Here is a 17,526-nt window from a genome sequence, read left to right on the forward strand (position 1 = left end):
ATAATCTATAACAGTGTTTCTCAACCAGGGTTCCTCCAGGTCGAGAAACACGGATATACTGGTCGGTGACACTGACAATCTGGTCTATGCAGTAAATTGTTTTTTTCTAATCCTATGATAGAAGCAGACATTGGGGGATAATCCATTACCAGCTATTGATGATGACAGAGTTACCGATCAAGTCTGCGGAATATGCGGAATATGACTGAAAAGGCCACATTGGATAATAACACATAACATTAAAAAAATGGTATAAGTATACATATTCATAATAAACCAAACATATTAGAGAATTCAGACTAATGAAAAATTATGATAAAAAATTAGGGTAAATGTTTAGCTGCATGTACCAGGAGTTTTAGAAACCAGGAACTAGCTGAGGCAAAGACTACCTAGGGTAAGTAAAGTGAACAAAATTAGGGATATGTGACTAATGGGCTGTAACTCTTTAATGACCAAGACAAACTCTGCAGTTGTTTCTTTCTGCATATCAAAGCACAGCTTGCTCCAGAAGTTAATGAATGTCTAGCCTCAATCATTTTTTTTTTTGCTTTGTGATCAACCTACAGTGAGGATTTTATACAGTAACTGACATCACACTGCCTAATATTATATTGAGACAAACATCTGTCCTAATTTCATTTATTATAATTATGTACCTGTTCCGACTCACATACAAATTAAACTTAAGAACAAACCTACAGTCCTTATCTTTTTAGTAATCCTGGGACTACCTGTATACATAGAGGAATCAGGAATAGAGTATTACATGAACAAGGGATGAAGATGTTGTTATATTTAAAAATCTTCCATATATTATAGATATATTAAATTTGAAAAATATCTATAGCTTCCCATTTTTTTTGTATTATTTACATCAGCGGGACAATGATCTCTAAACATATAGCTCGCCAGCCTTGGTATAATGACACATATATGTGAGGGGTATATAAGGTGTAATAATTATACAAAAGCCCCCTGCACCACTGGCAGTGATAGGTTCCGGCACAATGTGTTAGTCCCTCCTCACTGTACGGTCACAAATAACTCATTCGACAACAGCGTGCGCCAACCAACCCCGGAAGTTCCCGTGGAGTCCACTTCCGCTTCCGGTGTGGCGCCCAGTACCTGTTGAATGTGTGTTTCTCACAGCAGAAGATATGGAGGCTGGCACCTCAGTAAGTCATATTTTGGAGTAATATTGATTATAAACATTTCGGGCTGTACCTGTACGGCGGGCTGTGCTGAATGGAAGAGATACCCATGCAAGAGGCTTGTGTTGTGGCGGCTTATTCCATTCATAGCTCCCCGCTGTATGTGTATGGGCTCGGGATGGCGGTATGTGTGCTGCTGTGTTGTTTCGGTGTCACAGCATACAATACGGGGTGTTCAGGCTCCTCACATGTATACATCCCATTATTTCCCCTGCACCGAGAGCTAAGAGCGGGCCGGCACTTTGTGTTTCCTCACGTGATCACCTTTGTGTGTTACCTGTACTGTGTGTTATTGTGTACACGGTGCACACATTTACTCAGCAGTTTTGCACGTGAGAAATAATTTATAAAGCTGAATTCCTTTTGTATTTTCAGTGTTGCACAGTTCTGATGATGTTTTGTCCTGATTTTACTATACACAGTCAGCGTCTTGCCACGGCATTAGAAGCTCCAACAAGTCAGAACGATTGCATTACCTGGCCAAATGATAACCAGAGTTGTCTAGTCCTTTCTGTCCAGGTCTGACTGTTTCTGATGGCTGCTTTCATTTATTGGATTTCACTTCCTTCAATGCTCAGCATTTCTGACTGTGATCTGCACACTGTAATGCAGTATTTTTTATTAAATTGTATACCTTTGTCTCACAGGACAAGGAAAGGCTCATTCTTTTTAGTGCACAATCATATTTTAATTGTAAGTTGTAATGTATGCTAAGTGAAAACATTTACATTTCTACAGTTTCTATCAGATCATTGAAAGATTTGAACTCCTGCTGGTTTCTTGCTGTTCTGCTTTCTTTGGTGCTATTGTTATTGATTCTGTTGTCTTGCGTAATTGATTAAGTCTTTATGTAATACAAAAAAAGCAGAACAAATGGTAAAAAATGTTTTTTTCTTTTGAAGAATGTGTTACTGGAAATAAAAAAATATGCATTTTATTTTATAATTTGCGTTAATTAATATAAAATAGGATTCTAGTCAAGGAATTGCAAGTTGTTTAATTCAACACCAAAAAAAAAATATTGAATAAAATAGAAGTCAAAATGTTTAATTTTATTAGTTAACTCAGAACTTTTAAACTGCATGATCAGGCAGGTCATTATTTCAGAAAGGGACTGGTGATGTCTCTTCTGTATTCTCTTACCTGCCTAATCACTTCAAGGAAATTATAAAAATCCGTCCACCCCGGCTTCCCACGAGCATGCTGGAAATGACTGAACTCCAATGCACCTGTGTTGGAAATTACATCATTCTGGCCAATCCAAGAACATCATCTCCAGGAAGAGAAGATGGCAGCACCCTGCAACAGAACAGGTACAGATAAGTATGGCAGGTTTAGTTGAAGAAATAAAACAGAAAAAAGCAGGAATTCCCAAAGAGTGTGAATGTACTAAATGGAAAATGACAAATGGTTAAACAAAATATTTTTTTAAGTCCTGTGAATTGAAGCATTTTTCTTTGTATTTAATTTTCAGGAAGCTGGATTTCCAGCATTGAAGCGTCCAGCTGAAGGTTTTGATGATTCGGAAGTGAAAGGGTTTTGCCCTATTAACCCTGACGTTATTAAGAAAGAAATAAAAGATGACGACGATGAGGCAGGGAGCAGTGAAGAAGCGTGGCTGAGCAGCTTCGGCTTATACAGTGATGATGCAACTCAGTCAAGTAACCATTCAAATGCTGCCGATGTCAGCACAAATTCTTTTGCAGAATCTGTGTTTGATTCTAGCACCGAACTAAACTATTCAATAAGTGATCATTCATCGTTTTTTGATGTGGAGAGGCCTTTTCAGCCTGCTGCTGAGCTTGTACCCCCACACTGTTTTGGAACCAGAAAGTTAAGGTTCCAGAGTGCCTGGTACACAGATTTCCCATGGCTTCATTTCAGCCCTGTGCTGAAAGGTGTTCTTTGTTTTACCTGTGGAAAAGCAGAAACCATGGGTCTTTTGGGTTCCACAAGAAGGAAAGATTCTGTGTTTACAGCTGTGGGATTCTCTAACTGGAAAAAGGCTCGTGATAAATTTGGTTCCCATCAGAAGTCTAAGAGCCATGAATTTGCAACCTGGAAATTAATGCATGCTTTACAGAATCAGAAAAGGGAAGCTGCTCTGGAACAACAAAGGAAAGTTAGACAGGCCATTCCAGTAGTTTGTCTGAACAAACTTATAGCTGCAATCCGATTTTTGATCCATAGAGGGCACACATTCCAAAACCACGAGTCAATCGAAGAAAGTCTGTTTGAGCTTCTGAAGTTCTTGGGTCAGGATAATGAAATGTTCAAGTATTGGCTTATGACGAATCAAAATTTCACTAGCCCAGAAACTCAGCATGAAATAATCGGGTTAATGAGCCACGAGATCATAGGCATAATTGCAAAAGATGTCAACCAAGGTTCTAAGTACTACTCTGTGATTATAGATTGCATTCAGAATTCTGATTCTAGTCAGCTAAGTCTTTCCTTACGATACTTAGATTCAGAGATGCAACCACAGGAAGAATTCATAGGGTTTGTAGATCCAATTGAAGAAACTGGAACATCCGCTGCAAACCTTATCTTGGATCTTCTTGACCGATATTCATTGCCTATTGATCTTTTAAGAGGAATTGCATTTGAGGGATCAGCCTCCACCCTTTGCTATGTAGAATCCCGTGTCCTAATGAAGCAGAAACAGCCTCTTGCTATGTTTGTACATTGTGGAACTCCTTGCAGCATTTCTTTGGCAAGAGACTGTAGCCATGCTAGCCCAGTTTTGCAGCAAGCCTTGTATTCTGTAAATGATTTGTGCAAGTTATTCAGCCAAACGCCCAAGTTCAGATTTTTACTTGCAGAAGTTTCCCCAAGTCCTGTTAGTCAAACTCGATACTTATGTTCTTCCAAATGGTGTGTCAATCTGCAAGTGATCAACTCTGTTATACAACACTATAGCTTAATCATAGAGGGGCTTAAGGAAATGCAAACACACCCTGGTGTTTCTGGTGTAAGAGCTCATGCATTGTTGAGAGAGTTTATTGAAGGAAACACACTTTTAAGTTTGTTCATAGTAAGGTCACTGATGGAGTCCTTGAATATTTTGAATTCAAACTTGGATGAGCAGAGCAGGCTTATGTCAAGCTTGCTGAAAAAAGTAAGATTGGTAAGAGAAATCTTGGTCAGGTTACATCAGGAAGCTTGCGTGACAGATTTCTTGAGACAAGCAGAAGATTTTGTTACAAAACTTAATCTTTTACCAGTATCCATTCCACAAAAGAGACCGCTAACTCCTCAAAACACTGAGAATGAAGAACAAGCTCAAATGTCAAAAGAGGATTTTTTCAGAGATGAATATTTGAAGTTACTTGATGCAGTCATTTCTCAAATTGATAATAGGTTTCTTCAACAAGGTTTTATTGATTACTGTCATCTAGAGGATGTTCTGCTGTGTGCTGGAAAAGGGGAATCTGACACTATTATTGGGGAAAAACTGGCAATTCTGTCTAAATACCCAGAGTTCAATGTTAGAATGCTAAAGATACAGTTGGAGATGTTTGCTCACAAGAACAGCTATACTTCTTTGGCAGAAGCTGCCAATCTTTACAAGTCTGTCAGTCCTGAAGTGAAGGAGTTTTTTAGTGAGCTGGGTAAATTTCTGAAACTCTTGCTGATAATCCCTGTGGGCACATATGAGAGCGAACAAGTGTGTTGTCCTTTCCAGAGACTCAAAACATTGCTGGAGTTTACTACAGTGGAGAGTCGATCAAATGATGTAGCTGTATGTTATGTGAATGAAACCAGGTTAGACGGCCTGTGTATAGACACTATTGCACATAACTTTGTGCATGGCTTTTAGGCATTTCAAAGCTTTGCCAACATGATTTGTATAATGCATACCAATCCATAGTAAAGAAAAATACCACAAGCGTTTTTTTCACAGAACTATATTTTCTGAGGTGCTTTGTAGTTTTTTCGTCTGTTATACTGTGGCATGTTTTTGTCACATATATCTTCATGGCCTATTTTAGAAGTGTTGCCTTTTATTTATACAGAATTTAAAAGCTTGATTGATCTCTAGACAAAACCGGCAAGCAGTTTCTGCATTTGAAAATGTGATTTTTGCTTTGTACATTTCCTAAAAATTACAGTTAATAGTATGTGCATCATTAGTGATGTATGTCATTTATTTTAAGCCATTAAAATAAAGGTTTGTCTGGTATTTTGAAAAATATGTGTACTTCCAGTTCCTCTTTGATGGTATGCAAGAGATCCAGCCTTAAAATCATTTTAACCTTTCTTTATTCCACACAACATTAAGGAGTGTTGTCTTTCTTGACTTGCTATGCCTAACTTCTCCGATTCATACTCCTGGTCTATAGAGAGCAATGGGAGGACCAAACGTAGCCTTCTCAGTCATCTCTTTGAAATGAAGTTTTCTGTCACAATTTAACGGACACTTTGCTGCTTTTCAATGCAGTTTTTTTTAATGGGGTTCCTAAATAAGTTATAAAAATATCTTTAGATTTGTAGATCTGGTACAGTGTAATGTGACTAACTACAACTAGATGTCTACTGAACACATTCATCTTTGAAAATATGGATAGCTGTGGTAAACCAGTATTTTTATATAAGTTTTCAAATCCTTCAGTTCTTTATTGACAGACATCATACAGTCATTTGGATGTTTTTCTGCCTGATTTTTAATCAGTATAAAAGAAAACAAAGTATAGTTTAAAAAAGGTTCATAATAAGAAAAATTGTATATAAAATCTTTTATACCTTAATTTGCCTTGCACTTTCCAACTGTGAACTTTGTTTACATGTACATATCAGTCACATTTTTGCTTGATAATGGATTTTTTTTTTAAATATGTATTTTGTGGTAGTACATATTGTGTAATAAACTGTGTTGCTCATTTAACCTAAGCCTGTATTTGTATTTATTTTGAGTGTTTTACAGCCTTATATTGGATTACATCACAATTCTGATAGGGCACTATAATTAATAAATGCAATTTAAGAGTTTCTAATCAAATCAATAATCAACAGCACCAACAAATATGTAATGGTCATTCAGAAAACAGCAGTTACAAAGTTCTATGTTGGTTTATTACCCTTATGTGCAGAATACATGTATGTATGGCATGGGGAAGAATCTGGTAGAAGCAAGAGATTGTAATTATAATAGTGGGCAGGGGAAATAGCTCAGTGTATTCTGAACGCCTGCAGAATAGCGGTCAGTGTAAAAAAAATGTAATTCATTTTTTCATAATGTTCCTTATATGTCTTGTATTTCTTGGTTTGCTTTGTAAGGAGTTGGTGTCTGCACAGAAAAGTCACCTGACTCATTTAACGACAAGTGAATATTTTTACACGTTTGTTCTTTTAATATGTTGCAATAGTGGATGTTTGGCAGCATAATACGTTCCAGACTCATTGAGTATCATTCCAGTGAGTCTGAAATATACTTCTGAAATACTTCTGAGTCTGAAATATACTTCCCTTTACCTATCATCATGTGCTATTCTTCCCAGCCACACTAACTTATTCTGTGCTGTTAAGTAGAGCCAATGTACTGCCCATATCTAGGAATGGTCAGTTAGAGAGACTCCAGTTACTTTGCATGTCAGGTCCAGAGTTGATGTGGATTGTACACTTCCTGAGGCAGATTGTATGAAGTAAATCTGGGAACAGGCACCTGTAATCATAAAGGAAATATTCTTTAGTCTTGTTAACCATTTCACATAAAATGCAATGTAGTCTTTTTACATACATTTTAAAGAAAACCCCACAATGAAGTAACCACAGAAGATTCTTCATGTCTGTTCATTAATGTTACAACAAAAAAATAAGATCTGGTTGTGCAGGTTGGCACTTGTTTTTTCAGTTCTGCAGATAATTTGCATTCATTAGGTAGTGCTGTGCTAATATATATTGCTTACTAATTTTATAGAAACAGGGAAATAATACTGTGTTGTAATATCTCAACAACATACTACTTAAGACTTCATTTGTCTTAATGAACTGGTCTAAAAAACAATAGGTTCTCCAGACAGTTTTAAAAAAAATTTTTTTTTTCCATCCCATGTTCTTTTTTGAGCCACAAATACACAACTGAAGAGCCTGCTGGTTTTTAAAAGACTTTTATACCACCAAGATTAAACTGCAGAATTTGAAATAACTTCAACATCTTGATGTGATTTCCATTGCCTGCCCGCCACACCTGCAGCACATAGTACTCACTGCAGCTCTGCAGTTTTACGATTCTTGTTCCTGAAGAAAATCTGACATGATCATGCCTCCTGTAGTCACCAAGCCAACTTGGGTTCTCGCCGTACTGCCACTAAAAACAATCCATATCCACAAGTGCCAGTATGCACATTTGGCATTACCACTGGGGATGTGAACTTTTCATATGTCAAATTCTTAAATGTATCTCTTTTCACATTTCCTTTACTCAATGACATATAAAGAAGCATACAAGTATACATGGGACAGTCATTGAATCGTGTATACTAATGCACTGTCAGCCCACAAGACCTAGGATCAAAAATCAATTCTGGCATATCAACCAGGTGTTTTTCTGTATAGGTAGGGACTTAAAATTAAGAAAGAAAACATAGGGAAATGTGCATGTATCCCAGAGGTGTACTGCAAATTTTATATAGTATATTTTGGGGTTTTTTTGGTCAACACAATCATTGGGCCTAGTTGTTAAACCTCCCTGGCAGTATTCCCAAGTGTGGCTGGTGCTGGATTTTCCATACCAAAGTGGTAACTCTGAACCACACTCGGTGGAATTTCCAGGGAGGTTGAAACTCCTACCTTGTTCCCACATTCCAGCAACGTCCTCCAGCAACGTCCAGCGTTTTCTTTCCCTGCCGGTGCCGGCCTGGCATCTGTGCAAGCTGGTGATCTGTGCAAGCTTGCGTCCCCAGTGTGAAAACATTAGGGACGCAAGGTCCGGGGAAGCAGGTGCTGGCTGGGCATGGCTGGAGGGTGGGACAATTAGGAAGGTAGGCGCAACCAGGAAGGAAATTTAAAATGAGGATTTTTAAATGCACCGCTTTTTGCATTTAAAAATTCTCATGAATCATACAGCCAGGAGAGGGCGGGGGGTTTAAAGGATATCTAAGCCCAAGAACACAAATTTAATGTATTGCATCTGTATAGTCCTTATTTATGGTGGCTGCTTTTCTGTAATGTATGTTTTCTCTAAGCACACAAAATACCTGATTCTGACAGAAATCTTTTGTGCACTTAACTGAGATCTCAGATAATGTTATCAGCTTTTCCAGCTATCTTCTGTGAAATACAAAAGTCCTCTCTATGTAATGGGATAGAAGGTAAGTGTTTCTAGTTTAAATCAATAGAGCACTCTATGGTTACACCACAGTGCAGTGGAGTTCAGTGCAGTAAGTAAGTGATATTTCAGTAAGTGAGTGTGTTACTGAAAGGATCATCAAGTCAAATCAATTAAAAAAGAGCCTGGGAATTGAAAGCAACTACAGCCCCCCCATGTAAGAAGTGCTAATGTACAATATGTTACATGTTTGCTTTGGGTATAGATATGCTTAAAATTAAACATCAAACTTTTAAAAATTTTCTGCCACTCAACTAACTTATTTCCCCGTGTTTCCTTTTCATTTAGTATATGGCCATATACTGTCATCAGTGCAGATTCTCTGAACTTATAGTTGGGGAGTGGGTACAGAAGGAGTGATGTGATATGACCCTTGAACTACATTTCACATCACCAGTAGCATCTGCAAATGAAGGTGTATGTGTGCCATCAATCTCTGGCACTAGCTATAATTAGTTTGTACATGCCATCAACCACTCACGCAGCCATGTCTTTTGCTGTAAATCTGGTTTAGCTGTATATACCTAAGTGGGGTTCTATGACAGCCGTCATGCGGCAGCAGGAAGAGTAGGCGGTGGGCCCTGAGAAGTGTGGATGGCATTGTTAACTCATCTAGAGCTGGGTACTGGGAGGAGGAGGCGGTGGGCCCCAAGGCGAAGCAAGGTCGGCAGTAGTGGTTGAGGTCATTACCTATATGGACAGTGTAGAAGCTGTAGCTACTGGAGACAATGCTGTGTAGGGGCCTGCCTTTTCCTATCCGCTAGCTGTAAGTTTGTAAAATGCAGCATGGACAATATTGTTAACTAGCATCTACAGCTGGGTACTGGGCAGGCGGCAGAAGTAACAGCAGGAGGAGGAGTGGGTGGGCTCTGAGACAAAGTGTGGAAGGCATTACTAACTGGCAGCTAGAGTTGGGTACTTGGCAGGCAGCAGCAGTAACAGCATGAGGAGGAGGCATTTAGCCCTGAGATAGAATGTGGACAGCATTAGTATCTGGCATCTAGAGCTCGGTACTGGGCAGGCGGCAGCATCAGTTACAGCAGGAGGAGGAGGCGGTGGGCTCTGAGAAGGAGCGTGGACAGCATTAGTATCTGACATCTAGAGTTTTGTACTGGGCAGGCGGCAGCATAATCTACAGAAGGCGGTGGGCTCTGACACAGAGCATGGACGGCATTAGTATCTGGCATCTACAGTCGGGTACTGGGCGGGCAGCAGCATCAGTTAAAGCAAGAGGAGGAATCGGTGGGCCCTAAGAAGTATGGATGGCATTGTTAACTGTCATCTCGGTACTGGGAGGAGGAGGCAGTGGGCCCTGAGACAGGCGCAAGGACGGCATTAGTGTTTGAGGCCATCACCTATATGGACAGTGTAGAAGCTGTAGCTACTGGAGACATTGCTATGTGGTTGACTGCCTTTTCCTATCTGCTAGCTGTAAGTTTGTAAAATGCGGCATGGACATTGTTGTTAACTGGCATCTACAGTCAGGTACTGGGCAGGCAGCAGCAGTAACAGCATGAGTAGAAGGCGGTGGGCCCTTAGACGAAGTGTGGGCAACATTAGCAACTGGCATCCAGATTTGGTTACTGGGCAGGCAGCAGCACTAACAGCAGGAGGAGGACGCGGCGGCCTCTGAGCCAGAATGTGGACAGCAATAGTATCTGGCATCTAGAGTTGGATACTGGGCAGGCGGCAGCATCAGTTACAGCAGAAGGAGGAGGAGGCAGGGGGCTCTGAGACGGAGTGTGGACGGCATTAGTATCTGGCATCTACAGTCGGCTAGTGGGCAGGCAGCAGCATCATTTCAAGCAAGAGGAGGAAGCGGCGGGCCCTAAGAACTGTGGATGGCATTGTTAACTGTCATCTAGAGCTGGGTACTGGGAGGAGGAGGTGGTGGGCGCTGAGACAGCAAAGATGACATTAGTATCTGGCATCTAGAGTTTTGTACTGGGCAGGCGGCAGCATCATTTACAGCAGGTGGAGGAGGCGGTGAGCCCTAAGAAGTGTGGATAGCATTGTTAACTGTCATCTAGAGCTGGGTACTGGGAGGAGGAGGCGGTGGGCCCTGAGACGGAGCAAGTGCATTAGTGGTTGGTGGGCTCTGAGACAAAGTGTTGACGGTATTAGTATCTGACATCTACAGTCAGGTACTGGGCAGGCAGCAGCAGTAACAGCATGAGTAGAAGGCTGGGGGCCCTGAGACGAAGTGTGGGCAACATTAGTAACTGGCATCCAGATTTGGTTACTGGGCAGGCAGCAGCACTAACAGCAGGAGGAGGAGGCGGCGGCCTCTGAGCCCAAATGTGGACGGCATTAGTATCCAGCATCGAGAGTTGGGTACTGGGCAGGCAGCAGCATGAGTTGCAGGGGGAGGAGGAAGCAGTGGATGGCATTAGTATCTGGCATCTAGAGTTTGGTACTTGTGCCGGTGGCAGTATCATTTTCAGCAGGAGGAGGAGGCAGTGTGCTCTGAAACGGAGTGTGGACGGCATTAGTATCTTGCATCTAGAATTTGGTACTGGGCAGGCGGCAGCATCATTTACAGCAGGCAGAGTAGGAGGTGTGCTCTGAAACAGAGTGTGGACGGCATTAGTATCTGGCATCTGGGGTCTGGTACTGGGCAGGCGTCGGCATCATTTACAGCAGGAGTAGTGGGCGATGGGCCCTGTGACGGAGCATGGACTGCATTGGAGGTTGAGGCCATCACCTCTATGGACAGTGTAGAAGCTGTAGCTAGTTGAGACATGAATGGATTAACGAAAATCACACTTTCCATAGCTACTATCTAGTAAAACCACATAAAAGGGAACTGGCTTGGGGAAAAAAAAATACAGATATTTCATTCTGATACCACTTGCAATCTTTACAAATAAACATAAAAACTTCTGTATTTCTGTAAATAAAAAAACACAGGTATTTTATTATGATACGACTAGCAATCTATCAAAATAAACAGAAAATTTTCTGTATTTCTGTAAAAAAAAATACAGATATTTCATTCTGATCCTACTTTCTATCTGTCAAGAAAGCCAGAAAAACTTCTGTATTTCTGTAAAAAAAAATACAGATACCACTTGCTATCTATCCAAAAGGACATACAAGTTTATATATATTTCTCTACTAAAAATACAAATATTTAATTATGAATCACACAGCTCCATTACAAGTGATATAGGCCTCAAAATAGATAGAGGCAGAGGGCACCGAGGGAGATGCTCGGTAAAAAAAAATAGCCAGTTACACAGCTCCATTGCAAGTTATAGACCTCAGAGACAGAGTACAGCTAGAGGGCCACTTGGGGGAGGAATAGAAGGAGATGCCGAAGGCTGTGAACTTGCTCTTCCCAATAAGGTGTCAGCAGGCCGTGCAGCAGGTGACGACTAATCAGTAAACTGTACTGTACATGGGTGTTGAAGTCATTGCCGATCCAAGCCATATTCATTTAATAAAAGTGATTCGGTCCACATTTTCTAGTGTCACTCACTACACCCCCAGCTGCACTGAACACTTTCAGATAACACACTTGCGGCTGGGCAGGCAAGGATCTGAATGGCATGTTCTGCCAGCTCTGGCCACTGCTCAAGCTTGGATACCCAGTAGCTCAGTGGGTCCTGGCTTTGCAGGTTGCAGATGTCCCATGCAGAGCTTAGGTATTCCTGCACCATGACTGAGTACAGCTGCTGAGTGTCATTGGCAATTGCTGCACGACTGGCAGCTTGCTTCCGCTGTAAAAAAGCCTGCATAGTTTGGCTTAGATGACCTCTACCCCTGCTGCCACCCATGCCGCCTAAAGCAGTTGTTTGGCTCCCATGGCTTGTGGAACTGTCGTAGGGATCCCTGCTGCCGCTGCTGGCAGCCGGTAAGGCTGAGCACAAGTCCCTTACAAGCACTTCTTGGTAGTGCTGCATTTTAGCTCCCCTGTATTGGGGCAAGATCAGTTGTTGTATCTCAGGCTTGTAACGTGGATCCAGTAACGTAGCAATCTAATAGTCGTCAGTCTTTGTTTTTATGTGTTGTATGCGTGGATCTTTGGCTATGCACTCCTGCATGAAGGCTGACATGTGGTTCAAACTACCCACAGCTGAGGTAATTCTGGACCCACACTCCTGTGGGTCGAGCAACAGCACAGGGTCGTCCTCCTTCTCCTCCTCCACCTAGTCTTGCCATCCACTGAACATGCTGCCTTGTGTTTGGGTGGATGGATGCCATGTACCCTCAATATCCTCCTCTGCCCCTTCCTCCCCTTCTCCCATGCCTGGGTCCACATTTTCTAGTGTCACTCACTACACCCCCAGCTGCACTGAACACTTTCAGATAACACACTTGCGGCTGGGCAGGCAAGGATCTGAATGGCATGTTCTGCCAGCTCTGGCCACTGCTCAAGCTTGGATACCCAGTAGCTCAGTGGGTCCTGGCTTTGCAGGTTGCAGATGTCCCATGCAGAGCTTAGGTATTCCTGCACCATGACTGAGTACAGCTGCTGAGTGTCATTGGCAATTGCTGCACGACTGGCAGCTTGCTTCCGCTGTAAAAAAGCCTGCATAGTTTGGCTTAGATGACCTCTACCCCTGCTGCCACCCATGCCGCCTAAAGCAGTTGTTTGGCTCCCATGGCTTGTGGAACTGTCGTAGGGATCCCTGCTGCTGCTGCTGGCAGCCGGAAAGGCTGAGCACAAGTCCCTTACAAGCACTTCTTGGTAGTGCTGCATTTTAGCTCCCCTGTATTGGGGCAAGATCAGTTGTTGTATCTCAGGCTTGTAACGTGGATCCAGTAACGTAGCAATCTAATAGTCGTCAGTCTTTGTTTTTATGTGTTGTATGCGTGGATCTTTGGCTATGCACTCCTGCATGAAGGCTGACATGTGGTTCAAACTACCCACAGCTGAGGTAATTCTGGACCCACACTCCTGTGGGTCGAGCAACAGCACAGGGTCGTCCTCCTTCTCCTCCTCCACCTAGTCTTGCCATCCACTGAACATGCTGCCTTGTGTTTGGGTGGATGGATGCCATGTACCCTCAATATCCTCCTCTGCCCCTTCCTCCCCTTCTCCCATGCCTGCAATGTCCTCCTCATCCTCTTTCATCTCCTCCTCTTCCTGGATTTGTGATGCACTAGGCGTAGTAGGCACGCATGTCCGAGATGATGTTTGAAACGTCATCTCTTGATGCAGCGTCCGCTCTGTGTCGTGTCCGAGATCCACCATCATCTGTTCCAGCAGGCATATGATGGAGATGGTGTCCCTGACACAGGCCTGATCTCTGCTGATCAATCTGGTGGCCTCTTCAAAAGGTGACAATACAGTGCACAAGTCCTCTATCTGCAGCCACTCCGCAGGGCTGAAGAAAGGTAGTGTAGGTATATGTCTGAATCGAACAGACTCTGCCATGTAATCCACCACCACTTTCTGTTGTTCAGCCAGCTGCTGCAGCATGTGAAAGGTGGAATTCCAACGTGTGGCCACATCACAAATTAACAGGTCCACTGGCAGGTTGAGATTTCGCTGTAAATCCACCAATCTGGCACTGGGTGTGTACGACCGCTGACAACTTTCTGGCCTTCAGCAACAGCAGCTGGAGGCCTGGGTAATACCTAAGGAACTGCTGTACTATCAGGTTCATGATGTGAGCCAGATGAGATATGTTTATGAGTTTCCCACAACGCAGGGCTGCCAGCAGATTGGCCCCATTGTCACACGCGACTTTGCCTAGCTGAAGTCTGTCGGGAGTTAGCCATATGTCCTCCTGCTCCTGCAAGGCACTTAGAATGGCTGCGCCCGTGTGGCTGAGGAAACCCAGGCTTCGCAACCTCAGGACTGCGTGGCAACGCCTGAATTGTGCAGCGAAATAGTAAACTGCAGGTTGTTGCTGGCGGTGAAAAGATGCTGCCGAATCGGAGGTGCTGGGTCTCCATGGCAAAGTGTCCCTGGAGGAAGAGGTTGAGGCACAAGAGTCAAAGGAGGAGGTGGAAGTGGAGGTTGAGGAGGAAATTGCATGGTGATGTGCTCTGGGCGGAGGTAGGTATGCAGGCCTTGCTGCAGCTGCATCTTCCCCTGCTGCCACCAAAGTTACCCAGTGAGCTGTATAGGAAATATATCTTCCCACTCCATGCTTGCTCAACCAACTGTCAGTTGTCAGGTGCCATGGACACATTGCTCTGCACAAGTTCATGCAAAGCAGGAACACATTTTTCTGCAAAATACTGTCCCCTAGGTATAACGTACTGTGGGTTCGCTCAGAGGAATGTGTACCGGAACGCATTGGAGTTCACCAGCCATTAAGGGAGGAGCTCTAATGCAATCAGCTGTGCAATTGCCACATTGATTAGCTTTGTTTTGGGGTCATTTGGGCCATATTTCATCTTGCACTCCAGCATCTGGGTTATGGAAGGTTGGATGCTGCTAATGCTAACCACAGAAAGATTAGACAATGGGGTAGAAGTTGTGACTGCTAGCAATGCGACAAACAGCAGCGGATCTGCATTGGAACTCCTGCTCACCACTGGTGGAGCCTGAAAAAGCTAATGCTCGGCTACATGCCCCACTCAAATTGCTGGCAGCAGCACGGGTAACTTTGGTGGCCGAAGGTGGAAAGGCAGCAGAGAAAGATCGAGCAGTTTGAGCTTACTTCTTGGGCGGAGGTGGTCGCACACCTCCGCCCAAGAGCTTTGACCAGGTTTTCCCGGCAGGATACCAGGTGGTGGCTTTTTAAATAAGTGCTCATGCAACTTTGTTCCAAGTTTGGGTTTTTGCCTCATTTCAAGTGTTAAACACAGAGTGCAGATGACCAGAGTGTTGTCATCACTATGGCCTTTAAAAAATGCCCACATGGGCGAAGATCTAACTGGGCCGAAAGGTGCTCTGGAGCTGGTGCTCGTGGTGGCGGTCCGCGGTTGTTGAGGCAAAGCTGTGGTGACAGCTTCCAAAGATTTATGACTATTACTTGCCTCACTGGCACTTGAAGAATGCAGAGTGCTGGCAGCTTTTACCCTCTTCCTCCCTCTCCCCCTTTGAGGGCGCTCTGCACCCTCCTCCTCCTCCTGTTCTTCCTGCATTTGATGATCTCCTTGTTCCCCCCATGTCGGATCAAGGACGTCATCATCATCATCATCTGAAGAGACAGTTTCCCTATATGTGCCGAAAGGAAGCAGCAGCCTTTTGAAGCCAGTTTGAATTGGCTCGTCTGGCTCAGAGTGTTCTGGTGAAAAGTAAGTGGGGGAAAAGCCTGTGAACTGACTCTTCGTCAGATGAGTGAAACAACTGAGCATTTTAAAGGAATGCTTGTAGCTCCCCCTCTCCAGCCCCTCGGTGGGACTCCTCTACATACTGCTGTACACAAGACTTTCCAGCCGCTGATGAAGAACTAGGAGGAACAGGTGTATCATTGGCTGTTTGGGACACCTGTAATGCCTGTGTCTTGGACTGGGATGAAGAGGGGCTACAATCACTTGACAGAGGCTGGGTCATGTACTCCACCACGTTTTGTTCATGGTGTGGCAATAATGGATGCCCACCACCAACAGCAGGGCTTCTTGTTCTTGGGTCTGCAGCTAAAAACAAACTCATACTGCTTTGCTTGATACCCCTGCCTAAGCTGCCCTTTCCTCTTTGGCCAGACATTGTAAATATTTTTTGGTGTGGATTGACACCCTGCAAAATACTTTGTAGCTAATATGCTATATGTATATGTAAATTTGTACAGTAAGTGGATTTTTTTATTGGGGGGAGGGGGTTTGACACAAAAAATGCAAGTGCGCTGTGTGTGTTGTATGTAGCACTTTGCTTCAGTGGTGACGCTTGTAATATGCAGCACAGTATACAAACTATATAATGCAGTATACACTGCGTCTGTGTGTCTGTCTCTCAGTACAAGTGTGATACTGTGTACGCAGTCAGGGAGAGTACCCTGCCTCTGGCTGCCTGTATGTAACACACTGACTGACTATCTATATATGTATGTATATATATCTATCTATGTATCTATCTATCTATCTATCTATCTATCTATCTATCTAACAGTGAAAACCTCTACCTATCTGAGTACAGTAGATTTTAGGACTGCACCAATACAGTACAATCCAACAATCTATCTGACTAATAGTCTGAGTGTGACACAGTCTTCCAAAGTAAAGCACTTTTTTTCACTTTGACAAAGCAAGCCAAGCAGCACAGAAAGATTGTGATGCTAGCAAATCTCTGTCAGGAGTGATAAATGCAGGCAAGCCCCTGGCCTTATATAGGCCAATGGCTGCCTGTGTGGCATGCAGTGACAGACAGCCAATCGGCTGCCTGCCACAACAAACATGGAGGGGAGCATCCCTCCTGTTATTGGAGGGCCCTAGGCATCATAGGGGGGGTCCCTAGGCATTGTGGGAGGGTCGAATTCGGGGCTTCAAATCCAACAAAATTCGGGTCAGGATGACCCCAGCATTGATTGTTGGGCCGCGCACAGCTGAAGGGGATTCTAGAGGCTCATCAGCTCCTGACTCGGTCCTGCGCTGCTGTTGGCTGCTGGGACTTTAAAGCCTCCCTGCTCCCAGTCAACAGTGCCTGTTATAGCATCTGCTGGGCTTACCTGTGTTAGAGTGATTTTGAGTATTTCTCTGTTACTGACCTTTGCCTGTTCCTGAATATCTATTGACATCTGCCTGGACCGACCTTTGCTTGTGATACCAACTCTGCTTGTGCCCTTCCCTTTTTACCTTGCTTGGTGGACTGATTTTCTGTGTTTTGACTTGGTTTGTTTCCGGGTTTCCTGATAATTCTGTACTCCTTTGCACAAGTCTTGGGTCAACCGAGTGCTAGGAGACGCAATCAGTCTCCCGAAGCCTAGCGGGGGCTGCTATAGGTGAATACTGCGGCGATAGATTGGGGGACTGGTATCTGGAAAATACTGGTACTGACCAGGCCTTAAATGTATATCGGATCATGAAACAATGACAGAATTTTAAGCAAAGCACATAGCAAATATGGTCCTAAAGTCAGCAGCA

The 17,526-nt window shown here is 43.4% G+C and overlaps 1 protein-coding gene and 1 gene segment (V, D, J or C); one reads left to right on the forward strand and one right to left on the reverse strand.

The window, feature by feature from the left end:
* Nucleotides 1-17,526, reverse strand: part of LOC140333452 (immunoglobulin heavy constant mu-like) — a gene marked incomplete in the record, with an annotated part of 720,383 nt that overhangs the window by 67,676 nt on the left and 635,181 nt on the right.
* LOC140333450 (52 kDa repressor of the inhibitor of the protein kinase-like) lies at nt 1,072-5,124 on the forward strand. The gene is made up of 2 exons (XM_072415132.1): nt 1,072-1,178; nt 2,689-5,124. Exons 1-2 carry the CDS (start codon nt 1,161-1,163, stop codon nt 5,035-5,037), a joined length of 2,367 nt encoding a protein of 788 aa, XP_072271233.1. The 5' UTR covers nt 1,072-1,160; the 3' UTR covers nt 5,038-5,124.

The sequence above is a fragment of the Pyxicephalus adspersus genome, chromosome 6 (genome assembly GCF_032062135.1).
Source record: "Pyxicephalus adspersus chromosome 6, UCB_Pads_2.0, whole genome shotgun sequence".
Taxonomy (NCBI): Eukaryota; Metazoa; Chordata; class Amphibia; order Anura; family Pyxicephalidae; genus Pyxicephalus; species Pyxicephalus adspersus.